The following is a 13,581-nucleotide window of genomic DNA, read 5'->3' as shown; positions in this document are numbered from 1 at the left end:
TTGTTCAGTGTTTTTTTCATGGTGGACTCATGAACACAGACGTTGGAAAGTGCAAGAGATCTGCAGATCCTTAGCTGTCACCCTGGGGTTTTCTTGTCACCTGTTTGAGGATTGTGTGGGCATGCCCTTGCACTGATCTTTGTAGGACACCCACTCCTAGGGAGAGTAACAATTTCTTCCATTTGTAAACTATCTGCCTGACTGTGGACTGATGGAGGCCCAAGTCTTTAGAAATCCTGTTGTAACCCTTTCCAGTCTAATGAGCTTCAACAACTCTTCTTCCTCAGGTCCTCCGAAATCTCTTTTGATCGGGCTGTATTGCACTTCAACAGAATTCTGTTGTGAAGAGCTGGTAACCATAATTGTGTGATTTTTTATATGGCAGGTCAAAACCCACACCTGAATTGATTGGAACACCTGACTCATTGATACCCAGCTTTTCAAGATGTCATTATCCTAGAGGTTCACGTACTTTTTCCCATCAATGACCTTGATTGTTTAAACCATTTGTTAAAACAAGATATGGGAATGTAAAATGATGTGTGTTGTTTGTTAAATAAGACTTTGTTTAAATACATTTAAGACTTAAATAAGTCTTTATTTATTATTATGACTTAGACGAAAATCGGATCACATTTAGGAGCCATTCATGCAGAAATCCATATAATTCCTTAGGGTAAACAAACTTTTTACCCATGTATGTGCGTGTACTGTATAAACACGTGTGTGTCATCTAGGCCAGACCTCACAGGAAGTCAGGAGACACGCAGACATTACACACAGGACAAAGGAACAGTATTGGTTTGTTCGCGGGCATGCACATGCGTCTAGTCTGGTTCGCCGCGCGGGGGGAGGCGGACTCACCAGGGTCGCGTACTCCACGTCGTCCCCCAGCAGCCCCGTGTCGTTCAGAGTGTACTTGGCCTTCTTCATCACCGCGTCCACCGGGCCCTTCTCCACCTGGTGCTTGATGGCCTTGAAGAGCTTGTACAGCGGCTCGCCTACCGAGTCCTGCGCACACAAACGCACAACAGCCTGGCTGACGCTGGTGCAGACACGCGCTCATCGTCCCGTCTATCTGATCTCGCTCCGCGGGAAGCACGCGCGACGGAGATGACCGTTTCCGTCGGGAACGTTTATGGCGCGAACTACAAACCCAACGCCTTGTGGCCTCAAATTGTCAGATCTCAGAAACTGAGGAAGGCTGGGAGAGGGTAGTGCTGGGGTCGGAGACCTCAAAGAAAAACCAGGTGGCCATGAGCGGCGATTCTGAAACAGTAGGTGGCGCTATTCCCTCTGGACCAGAGTCAAACCAAACCATTGATTTAGAATAATGACCAAGGACACTGCTGTGGGAAGTGATGCCCTTTAGATGAGACACTAAATGAAGATCCTGACTTCAGGATGAGCTTGTGGTCATTCAGATGCCATGACACTGTTCCTAAGTGCAGGGGTGTTAACCCTGGTGTCCTGACTAAATTTCACTTTGGGTTTGCACTTAAAGATCCCTCTTCGATTAACTGCTAAAGCAACGGGTTACTTCTCCAGCTGGTGTGCTGTGCCGTGGAACTGCTGGCCTACAGTTGGAATGGGTGCAACAGTTCAGATAGGATAAAGTGGGTTTCCTAAAGGTGCTTTGGAATCCATTGGGATCGAGTTTGAAAAATGACTTTTAAAAAATAAAACTCCTTTTATTCACAAAGCTGAAATGCAAGTTATGCAGACTGAATTTGCTTTGCAAATATTACTATAATCATTTTGTTAAGACCTCAGGAAAATCACAGGTCAGTCCTTGTTTGTGCAACAGGCTTGAAGCGAGGCCTGTACTGAGAAACTCCAAACCCCTTACCTTGAGAAACTGGTAAAGACAGATGGACATCCAGTTGCAAAGCATTCTCTCCACCACTGTTTCAGACCTGGAGACAGAAGGAACAGAAAAGATAGAACCATAACCACAATAAGGTTACCACAAGGACTTACTGCAGTGTCTCCAGGATGCATGTTTCCTGACAAAACCTGACCATGTATAGGACACAAAATGCCATTTTCTCAGTATGAAAGTAAACATGCTGGTTGTCTGTACAGTCCCACTGTACTCCTCTTAAATTCATTAAACAACACCATAACATCAGCAGAGGCTCCTGCAAGAGAACAAAAAGAGGTTCCTTCCACACTGACATGGAAAATGTAAAATCACTATGACTGTAGCACCGTCCTTGGCCCTCGCAACCACTGCCAAAACACACAGGACTAACTTCACAAGAACAGTGATAAACAAGAGGACATCCGGCCCATCTAGCCCGTTTGGTAGTTAGTGGTTTAACGTCCCAAGAATCTCCTCCAGCTGTTAATTGCAAGAAGCCAGGGCATCAGGTTCAACAACTTGTTCCCCACTCCCACCACTCTTTGTGTAAAGAAGTGCCCCCAGTTCTTGGTTTTAAATGGCCTTCAATGAGTTTCGACTTGTGTGCCCCAGCTTGAGTTTCACTGCTGACTGCTGTAGAGTCGCTGGGTTGACTGGGTCAACACCTTGAAGTATCTGAGGACCTTTGATGCTACGATATCTCTGACTGACACTTGCTGGTGTGCGAGTGGAGTGGGAGAACTCTTGCTGCACGACTGCTTACCTGCGCAGCATGAGCTTGGGGTTCTTGCTGTGCACATACTGCTCCATGAGCTCCAGCAGCAGCGTCCTCATGATGTCCGTGTAGTACTCCAGCTTGCCGTGCAGGGCCACTGTCAGCAGGGAGGCAAAATAGCCTCTCGCTCGGGCGTTGAAATCAGGACGACCCTCCAGCGTGCGGATAAACTACTCACCGGGACAGGAAACACAGGTATCATTAGAAACAAAACTTGAATGATCTTCACTGGACTACTACCACTATGCTAGATAGGACAGTGCACACTGAGTGACCAGCACAATACACACACACTGAGCCCCCACAGTGGACACAGAGGCAGGGACAGTACACATACACTGAGCCCCAACAGTGGACACAAAGGCAGGGACAGTACACATACACTGAGCCCCAACAGTGGACACAGAGGCAGGGACAATACACACAAACTGAGCGCACGCACAGTGGACACAGAGGCAGGGACAGTACACACACCGAGAGGGCACAGTGGACACAGAGGCAGGGACAGTACACACACCGAGAGGGCACAGTGGACACAGAGGCAGGGACAGCACACAGAAGCTAAACAGGCACAGTGAGTGACAGGCCTTTGAGCATGACTGGTGTCGGTTTGCATACATTAATGAGGAAGGGCTTGCTGTTGAGCAGGTTGGAGAACTGGTTGAGAGCCTGCTCCACAGTGGCTCGTCGAGCTTCAGGAATGTCCAGCTTGCCCGTGATCATCACATCATTTGCCCCGTCCTTGGAGGGCAGGAAGAAAACGCGATCGGTGTAAGTCTTATAGTCGAGGAAGGGGATTCGCGCCTCGTTGAGCTCGCTGGTGTGGTCCTCCATCTCGATCATCAAGTCTGTCAAATCAAACCAACACAGACTTTGGTTCATCACAGGATTCAGGGAGGTGGGAAAGTGAGATTAACTTCCTGCCAAATCCAGGAACTGCTGTTCCTGAAAATATTTAGAAAGAACCCTACAGTTCCACTGCAGCTCAAATATTTAGAAGGAACGCTACAGTTCTGAGGCAGACACAGTACACACAGAGTGGAAAGCAGTGCTTACGTGCCCTTCATTTAATTTTAAACTCAAATCAGACTTTCAATTATGGCTGAGAACCAAATTAAAAACAGTCTTCAACAAAAAAAACAGATCAAGATAGGAAAGTTATCATCACCATGACTGGTTGTGTGACATGGGACCGTGCTTAACTGACACAAAGCAATCTAAGAGCATCATGAAGCCTGCGGAAGCAAAGCTTGTTTTGTTGTTGCTGAATATCCTGCACAAGCACACTTCCTTTCAAACAGCTTTATCTTCAGTAAAATGGGCAGCGACAAGAGATCAGGGCAGAGATTTAAACAGCCACACTGGGGTTAAGGTACTCTAAGGTGTGGAATCACTGCTGAATTATACAGATTCCACAGCTGCACCTCAACATTAAGCCTGAACTTCATCCCAAACGCTTCAAGAGCTCGTCTGAGAAAAGAGATCAATGGGCATCGAGAGAAATATGTTGTGCGCAAGTGAGAGGCTTCATTGAACAGCAGCCCCCCCGACCTGTGAACTCCTTCTTGCAGCGGTCTCGCACGCTCTCCTCCAGACTCTCCAGCTGGTGTTTCACCTTCTCGTACTCCCGCTCGGCCTCCTGGCTCTTCCGCCTGCAACACGCGGGAACAGGGTCAGGCAGAGACACGCGCACACGCAGGAATCGCAGAGACTCCCTTAGGTTGTGGTCTGCAGGGTGAAGACCAAACGCACAACGCTCCTGATCTTTCTATAGGGTGGGGCCTTCCAACCTCAACCCTCAAGACCTACCTTATTACTTGATCCCCCTTAACGGAAGTCATGAAACTAGGGGACCACTTACTTTTTCTTTTACATCCCCCTGTACCTTAATTACTCACTATTTGTTTGATTCATGCAACATTTTGTTTCAAGAGACATGGAATTAGCGTCTCTGTTGGGTCTTTAATACAAAATCTGGTTTTGATTCAAGAAGGCTGTCACGGTAACACTGAGAAACTTCCACACATTGGTGGTGGTGGAGGGGATCCCCATTACCTGTAAAGCGCTTTGAGTGGAGTGTCCAGAAAAGCGCTATTTAAGTGTTAGCAATTATTATAATTATTATTATTTATCTTTGGGGTACACCATCTAGTCTCGGGCACAGTACAACGACGAAGGCTGATTCTACGACCAAGCAGCGATTAGAGGGAGCAGTCTCCTGTCTGGTGGATGAGTCAGTCAGTAGTTCCGGATGGGAAGGGTGTGGTCACTGCTGCTGACCATGTGAGTGTACGGGAGGAGATGCTTTTTACCTGTAGCAGTAAATGGAGACCGCGATGATGGCCAACATTGGGATTATCACCACGGGGATGATGATGTGCAGGGGAACCTGGTCTTTTGTTTCATAGCTGACCTTACCCACCACCCACTCTCCGTTTCCAAACTTTATCTGAAAGAGCAGATTGAGAGTAAACGTGTAACTGACATGGGATAGGAGCAGGATCTCTATCGGCCTAGGGTGTGATAAACCATTCCAGGATGAAACGGATCTGTTAGCACAACCACCAGGGTTTGTTCCATAGATGGGTTCTTCAAGCTTAGCGTTTCCTATGTTATGGATAACCTTTCACTACCTGCATGTAACAGTTCGTAACCTTTTCACATGATCTGTAGTTGTTGTTGTTTGCCTTGAACTCTGAATAAATCTAAAAAAAATAAATAAAATTTAATTGCCTTTGTAGTATTTACAGAGTGTCAATCCTTCTGTGCTTTTCTGCATTTTACCTTGTTAGCCGTCTTAGAAAATGAATCACTGGTATAAATTAGCAAGAGTGGTGGTCCTAATGCAGGTCCCTGTGGCACTCCACCAATAACATCACCCCAATTTGAAAACGCATATAAGAATGCATGTTTCCTTCATAGTGAGGTTCACTGCTGCTGGATTTCTTCGTTTTACACTGCTGTCGCTCATAAGGGGCAGCACATCTCAGAGATGTAGTGATCTCAGACTTCCCCCAGAGCTTCAACACTCACTAAAAGGTCCAGGTTGGAGCTGGTGTCTCTCTTGGGGCGCCTGAACTGGGCTGTGGGCCGCTCCGTGGGAGGGTTCAGGTAAATCATGTCATCTTCAAGGCTTGTCACCTTACAGGCCTTATCTCCCACAAACGCCTCGACCTCCTTCTTGGTCATGGCTTTTTTAAAACCTTTGCCCTGTGGGGAAAAGGCATAGGTTGTGGTGTCAGTATTACAGTGCAGCTAATCGCAATAACATTGCTACTGATAATGCATGCCCACACCCCATCCCTGAAATGAACACCCATTTGTGCTATTCAGTTTCAATGCAAGTTTTATGGTCTTGAAGGCCATGTTTACAGTGCATATTCACACCTAGCACACCTTTGAGGCACAAATACACACCACAGTGACAAAGCATTAAAAAGGGAGGGGCTGATACCCTTTTTAGCACTTTACTTCAAGGCCTTAGCATGAATTAGAAACATTCAAAGGCAAAAGTAAAAAGAGATGCAAACTCTCTTCACAACAGAAGAGAATGAGTGAGTTGGAAAAACAAGGACATTAAATGTGCAATCTTTGGCATTAATACCAACGGGCAAAGAGCTATATGCAAGTTTGCCATATTAGCAAGGGACCTTTTAAAAATGAAGACTTTTGAAACGGTTTGCAGATGCTTATCAAAGGTCTTTCCAGAGAGGCGCTGGCACTTACTTTGACAGAAATGGCGCCGTTGTCAGAGATGGTGGTCTGCGTGAGGTTCTGGAACGTGGGGTCGGAGTGGTACTCGAACTTCGCATCGGTCTTGATGTCCTTCAGGTCCACCTCCAGGTTGTCCAGGATGATGAAGGTGTTGAGGTCGTCATTCTCGTACTTGTTGCTGACTGCCGGGGAGCGGAACTCGATCACGGTGTCGTTCTTCCAATGAGCTGGCTCGTGAAACTGCAGGACAAGGCAACTGCTGACGCACAGCACTGCAGCACCACCTTTCCACCACCAGCTGACTGCCTGTATATCTGCTGCCTATGTCTTCACAAACCCAGAGGTGAAAAGCCTTGAAATCTCACTTGCCCACAATTAGTACTTGGAATGTACAGTATTGTATTACCATTTGCTGCTGGAATGTACAGTAAGACTAGCAGAAACAGAATACCACAAATGCCACAATAAAGCAGGAAGGAAACACTCTGTACTCAAGTGAGAAGAAAGGAGATCAAAAAACAAGTGAGGGGTTATAAAATGAGAAACTCGACAGAACATTTTTCCCATATCTCGATTTTTGGAAAAAAGCAAAGACAGCTTTATGTCCCTTTATCCAAGAGGAGATGATACCAGCTCAACCCAGTCTGTATATCCCACAGCGGATTGTTTTGTCAAGCAGTACAATTTTTGTTTTTTTAGCAGACACTGAGGTTTGCACCTGCTTACACAAAACTAAAGATAGGCAGCTGAAATGATTAAGCATTAATGTCAGACTACTATCAATCCCCAGCTGTGCACATCAAGAGGGCTGCACAGAGCAAAAACATCACTGTCCAGTCCTTGTCCTGGAGGGGACAAAAGTATCGCTCCAGCTCAACTCAGTAACCAGCTAGTTACTGGCCCTACTGGACCAGTTTAATAATGCCCTCACACCTGAAGAAGGCTACACGGCCGAAACGTTGCATTTTCTTTCTTCTTCTTTTCTTCTTTTTCAGCATGGAATAAACCTATTAGTTGTTCCTTTGCAGTTTAATAATGTCTCTCTTCTCTTCAGGGACTGCTGCTTTAACAGATCTGAAAATGCTGAAGTTATAATGCCCTCTCCGGGACCAGGACTGGACAGCCCTGCTGTAGACACAGCATTCCCTCCAGGACGAGGACTGGACACCCCTGCTGTAGACACAGAGCTCCCTCCAGGACCAGGACTGGACAGCACTGCTCTAAAGTTCGTTACAGGATGTCCGAGTACATTGGGTCCTGGAAGTGCAACTGTGCACTTTTTTAACAGGAAAGGTTAGGGAGGGAAAGAGAAAAGGACGGGACTCAAGCCCCTTACCGTTTGGTTATTGGAATCTGAATCGGTATTCTTCATGCTTGACGGCACCACTCTCATCACAGCCTGCTGTACCAAATCGAACCCACGGCCAAACACAGAGATGTTCCTCCCTCCACTACAGAACAAGAAGGTGACAATTATCACACTCCAGCCTGACTTCTGGTTTGGGACAAAAAGTTCTCCCCCTCCAAAAAACAAGTAATAAAATACAACAGAAAGCACAAAAAAATAAATGCCAAAAATGACCATTTGGCCCCTGTCTTGAACTAAAGGTTTAGAAACCCGGATACCCCCCCCGCAGATGAGATTCTGATGAGCATGACAGTGTGTGTGCACTTCACTCCCAGTCCTATCGCCCATGGAGACAGGGAAGGGGTGGAAGTTGGGGTCACCAGTGTCACGCAAACTATGGGTGAGGTTTTGCAGCTCATCACGAAGACGTGACCCCTGATCTGTCCGTTACGCGCGGGTGCCACTGGCCGTGGAATTCGGAAACGGGTCCTGTCGTTGTTGCATTTGCTATTATGAAATTGCAGACACGTGCTAATGGTGGTTCTGAAGAGGTCTGCAGCTACTTGTTGGGACATTATAATTTGTGGACCCAAGACCCTAGAGGGACTGTTGGTCGCTCAATGCGCCTTAAATGCTGCAGCGTCTGCTGCAGTTACTATAATTGAAAAACATGTTAATAGAACAAAAAGATTTGTATGCCAATATATCAATTACTAATGCTTTCTCTTCAAGCTGGCAGGTCTCTGCTGTAGAGTTCAGTCAGTTCCTTTATGTTAGTAAAACAGGCAGCACATCTGTGATTTGATGCTGGCAATACTAGTTTAGCTGACTGAAAAGAGAGTCTGAGATTACGAATACGGAATATGTATTCTGTGTTTATTAAAATATCCCTATACCGTTACATTATGTGTTTAGATACATGTTCCGTCTTGACATTAATGGTAACACAAGAGGTTGGCTGATCAAAAAGCCCGTATGTTAGAGCAGAGTAGACATTTGAGTCTACTTTCTTCATTAGATCATTCAATTAAAAACCTTTAAACTTCAGAACTGCACTGATCTGCACTGCAACATCTTGCTTTGCTACGACTATGGATCACTCAGTGAATGGCTGCTAACATCTGCACTCCATGACTTGAGGGAAAGGACTCACCACATGAAGCTCTCCCCAGGGTTGTAGTCCACGACCTTAGGGTTTTCCAAGAACTGAAATGCTTTGCCAACAGTCTTTGATGTCTTTCCCCCATAGTTCACAGTGACATCCAGCGGGACAGACAGCATGTTTCCAGAATATGGGCCCGTTTTGCACTGAATCTCCTCGGCAAGCTGCACTCTGCAAGGCAGGGAAAAACACTGATGACACACTGAAGTAGAGCAGCCCCTGCACACAGCGATAAATAATATCTGGCTAGGACGATCAGCACAAGATGTGAAGTCATGCTAGGTTCAAATAAATACACTTTATCTAAATAGATCGCATCTGATCTGAGTGGAATTAGCAAGGAATCCAGCAACATGAGCTGAACTGGACTGGATGAAGAGCTGCAGTCCCTTACTGTTATTCAGGATTCCACTGTGTTGTGTGCTTAAAACTGAAGGCATTAACAAGCTATAAGCCATGTAACATCTGCGAGCTACAGAGCAGGCACCCTCCCATCTCATCAGTATGAAATGCTTTAATTCAGGCTGATTTCATCACTAGCGCTTTCCACTCTCCTAAAACTGCTGTATAGCTGCTATATAAAATAAGCTGACACTGATGGAGAAATGCGTGATGTTTACAGAAGGGCCTTTTCTAGAAGAAGTTCTAGGACAAGAGTAAACCATTTTCTTTCATGATTATGAGCTGATCTATGACAAAATACCAAGAGACAAACCAGACACTTGCTGTTAAGACGCGTTGTTTATAATTTAATAATGTGTTAACTTTCTCCATAATCCCTTTTAATCGGGAAAGAATGCTGTTATATGTTAGCTGCTAAACAGGTCTTTCAGACTAGGTGTTGCAGGCTCAGTTAGCAAAGCCTGGAATTACAGCTGACCTGCCACCAGGGGCTGCTAAAGGCCTCTAATCACTGTAAATAGACACAGTGGGTGAAGATAAATTAATTGGATAATTGGTGAAGGGTTACAAGACATTCTCACAATTATATGGTTAAAGGCAATTAAAGGAGTGTCTGGTATATAAAGAGCTGTTGATTGTTGGATATCAAATAATCTCGGAAACCGAGAGGATATTTTGGCTGCTACGGTCTTTCACTGCATCCCTTAAGCCACCTGACAGTTGGGGTCCGTCACACTGGGTTTCAACAGGGAGCACGTCAAAAACCAGGGGGGGGGTCTATGAAGCCACATCCCTCACTTTCCGGTCTCTCCTGCAGCACTGCTGCCAGGGCTGGGGAGAACACAGTTCCCCTGACCTAACGGCGAGCTTACTCTGTGCACTCCACGTCGCCCACGGTAATCTTGAGATCCTCTTTGGTGGCTGTGTCCAGGTATTCCCCCGAGATGGTGATTACTGTCCCCCCTGCCATCGGGCCCTTGTTTGGGCTGACCGCTGTTGGTACAGGATCCTGGAAGTGAAGGGCAGAAAATAAACTCTATAACGCAAAGCAGGCGCTGGCACCACTGCACACCAACAGCTCCAGCATGACTTGACCATTTTTTAACAGATAATGTATTCCCCATGTTTATTCGGACGTGCAGATATTAGCCACATTTCATTTCATTCATCATTTTCAAGTCCCACCTTCAGACTTTTTTCGTTACTGAAGTTAATTCCATGTATTAATGTTTTGTGGCACGAAGCAACTCATCCTGCTTTGATAAATTCCAACGAATCTGGGACCAGATAACCACAGTTTTCTTTTCTGAAGCTGCAGTTCACACTGTTCCTCATGATGTCTCGCGTATGGAACACACTGGTATGTCTCGGGCATCAAGTGCTGTTCATTGACATCTGCAGCACTGCAGTCAGCTGCAGGCAAACCTTTAATCCAACATCAAATTCTTGGACTCTTATACACAAAGCAGTAATTATGTTTAATTAGGTAGGTAGGGCAGGGCATTCTGTAATGTCATGGGCAAATTTCACCACCTTTAGTGTTCCTGTTAATTAGTAAAGGAATACAGAGCTAATACTACAACACAAAATCTGTCTTGCACAGTGATCTGGCCAAAGGCTCATATCTGCCACAAATCTGAATGTGGACACTGTTTTGAGTAAAAACCCTTTGTGTAAAGGGGTACAGAGCAGGCCCTGGTGGGGTGTTCTTACCCTGTAGGTGAACGTTTCCTTAGACGATCCAGTCTTCCCATCGCCCACCTCCACCACCACCGTGCCCGACAAGCTTCTGGGGACGGGGCCGATCTCACAGATGACGCTGGGAAGAGAAAGTGGAGTTCAGAGTGGCACAGCGGACTGAGGGGAGGAGACCCGTAATGGCCACTGTCCAGCAGGGTTTCTAGGTCTCTGTAAAACTCTGCTTCTCAAGAACAAGGCAAGGCAGCACCTTGTCCAGTTAAGCAAACACTGAGTTCAATGAGATAACCTAGGGCTCAGGTGGAAGGAGAACCAGAAGCCTTCTCTCATGGCTTCTCTCTCAGGTTTTAACTGCCTGAGATGACATTACATCAGGGCTGCAGGATTTCCATGTTTCATAAAGCCTGAAGAGCTGGTGGCAATAATTAATAATAATTCCTTACACTTCTATAGTGCTTTTCTGGACACTCCACTCAAAGAGCTTTACAGGTAATGGGGACTCTCCTCCACCACCACCAATGTGCAGCCCCACCTGGATGATGCAACGGCAGCCATAGTGCTACAGAACGCTCCCCACACCCCAGCTCTCAGTGTGACAGAGGGATGAAGCCAGTTCACAGATGGGGATAATTAGAAGGCCATGTTTGATAAAGGCCAGGGGGAAATTTGGCCCGGACTCCAGAATTAACACCCCTACTATTTTCGAGAAACAACCTGGGATTTTTAATGACCACAGAGAGTCAGGTTTTATGTCTCATCCAAAAAACAGCGCCTTTTTAAAGTATAGTGTCCCCATTACCAAACTGGGGCATTAGGACCCACACAGACCGTAGGGTGAGCGCCCCCTACTGGCCCCTCTAGTACCTCTTCCACCAGCAACCTTAGTTTTTCCCAGGAGGTCTCCCATCCAGGTACTGAGCAAGTTCACACCTGCTGAGCTTCAGTGGTCTGCCAGACCACGACGGACACCCTTCCCACAACCCACTGCTCTCTTGGTACCATACCTGGTGGACACTGAGTATCGCTCTGGCTCATGTTTGCACTCCACGCCGGCCACCGTGATACTTCTAATGTCCTCCTTGCGGATCCCCAGGTTGGATCCCTTGATGGTCACTGCAATGCCCCCTTCCAGAGGCCCGTAGCGAGGAATAATCTGGAGCAGAGAGCAAGCTCACATTAGCACAGCCTGAGCGCATGGGGCTGTCGCTGAGAATAACACTAAGACCGTTAACCAAGAAAGGAAAGGGCATAGGAAAATCCATCATAATACACATTATGACATTATGTTACTTCCTCCTTCACTAGTTTCTTCATTGTTCGAGACTTTCCATATTGCTGTGATTCCCAGTCTCTCTGCAATGGTCCCAACTGTACATTTCTTTGCTCTCATCTTCACAAATACTTGTTTACCTGTCACAGACAACTCTCTGGTCTTCATCTTGTTTTGAGCCATCTAACTGAAGAGGCAGGCCAACAGAGTAAACCACAGAGGTTGTTCATTCATTGCTCTTTCAGGCTTTCACAATTCGTACAATACAATGGAACAACTGAGCATTCTGATGCGCCTGCCAGCTATTGGTCCTAATACTCACCTGAAAGGAGGGGCTGAACACAACAAATGACACCGTTGTAAACATGTATGCAAAATAATACCCCAGAAACAAAAGCTGAAATTCTATACGTTTGGCTCACATTAACCTTTTTATCTAAAATAAAAAAATGCTCAGGAAAGAGAAAGCTTTGGCGAGTAAGTCTGAAAATAAAATGAGATACACTTTAGCTCATATTTACATTTAATGTGATGTAAGGAGCCCTGAATTAGGGCATCTGCTAAAATAATGAAAAAGAAGAACAGGAACTTTTAAGCATCCAGCAATATAACAGAGCATGTGTCCTGACAGCCTCACTAACTGAACTGACACCTGCACAGAAACAGAACATTTTCCTGCTTCCTGCCTCCTGGTTTTGGCGATTAGTGCCCAGTCAGAATTAGATCAATCAGCTGCCAGGGGACTCTCCGGATCGGACCCTGTGACCCTCCGCCGCTCACGAGAAGGGGACAGAGCAAGCCCCGAGTACTCACGCCTGTGATCTGGGGCACGGGGCACTCCTGTATCTCATCTGAGCACAGCTGCTTATAGATGCAGGAACTGGTGGTGCCACACCACACGCAGTTGTACTGCGGGTCTGCGCTCTTGCACAGGCTGCAGTCCTCACGGCCAAACGAGCAGTTGTACAGAGTCACTAGGAAGGGAGGGATCGAGGGGTGGTGAGAAAGCAAGCAAAATCACAAGTATTCATGTATCATTTAGCAAAATCCTCAAAGGCACCGAGTAAGTCAACCCAGTGGGCTTCTTCAGAATGAACAGTGAAACATGAGCCAGAGGGCACTACATGAAAGTGCATTAAAACCGAGAACAGGTGGCTCTTCTTTACCAACAGGCTTGCGTGAGCGCGGGACATGCCATCCGGTTAAGTCTCTGAAGCTGATACCCTGGCTGCTTTCAAGAAAAAGCTGAACAAGATCCTTGGGGCAATTAGCTACTAAGAACCTACAGTAACTAACGAGATGGGATGAGCCAAATAACCTCCTTTTAGTTTGTTCAAGGGGAACTGCA

General features: G+C 46.3%; 1 protein-coding gene across 6 annotated transcripts in view; it reads right to left on the bottom strand.

Moving 5' to 3' along the window:
* The window catches only part of plxnb2b (plexin b2b), a 111,845-nt gene that overhangs the window by 14,097 nt on the left and 84,167 nt on the right, over window positions 1–13,581 (bottom strand). For all 6 annotated transcript variants that reach the window (XM_015352205.2, XM_015352208.2, XM_015352207.2 and 3 more), the window contains exons 13-26: window positions 13,047–13,207; window positions 11,968–12,116; window positions 10,979–11,084; window positions 10,138–10,274; window positions 8,855–9,034; window positions 7,690–7,804; window positions 6,366–6,593; window positions 5,673–5,849; window positions 4,952–5,088; window positions 4,191–4,291; window positions 3,258–3,487; window positions 2,628–2,809; window positions 1,850–1,916; window positions 865–1,011 (exon numbers count right to left, since the gene is read on the bottom strand). In XM_015352205.2, coding sequence (XP_015207691.2) covers window positions 865–1,011; window positions 1,850–1,916; window positions 2,628–2,809; window positions 3,258–3,487; window positions 4,191–4,291; window positions 4,952–5,088; window positions 5,673–5,849; window positions 6,366–6,593; window positions 7,690–7,804; window positions 8,855–9,034; window positions 10,138–10,274; window positions 10,979–11,084; window positions 11,968–12,116; window positions 13,047–13,207 — 2,117 coding nt within the window. The remainder of the gene's footprint in view (window positions 1–864; window positions 1,012–1,849; window positions 1,917–2,627; window positions 2,810–3,257; window positions 3,488–4,190; window positions 4,292–4,951; window positions 5,089–5,672; window positions 5,850–6,365; window positions 6,594–7,689; window positions 7,805–8,854; window positions 9,035–10,137; window positions 10,275–10,978; window positions 11,085–11,967; window positions 12,117–13,046; window positions 13,208–13,581) is intronic.

This window comes from Lepisosteus oculatus, chromosome 7 (assembly GCF_040954835.1).
Source record: "Lepisosteus oculatus isolate fLepOcu1 chromosome 7, fLepOcu1.hap2, whole genome shotgun sequence".
NCBI lineage: Eukaryota > Metazoa > Chordata > Actinopteri > Semionotiformes > Lepisosteidae > Lepisosteus > Lepisosteus oculatus.
The sequence above is the reverse complement of the archived record's forward strand: the minus strand, read 5'-3'. Positions and strand labels throughout refer to the sequence as shown.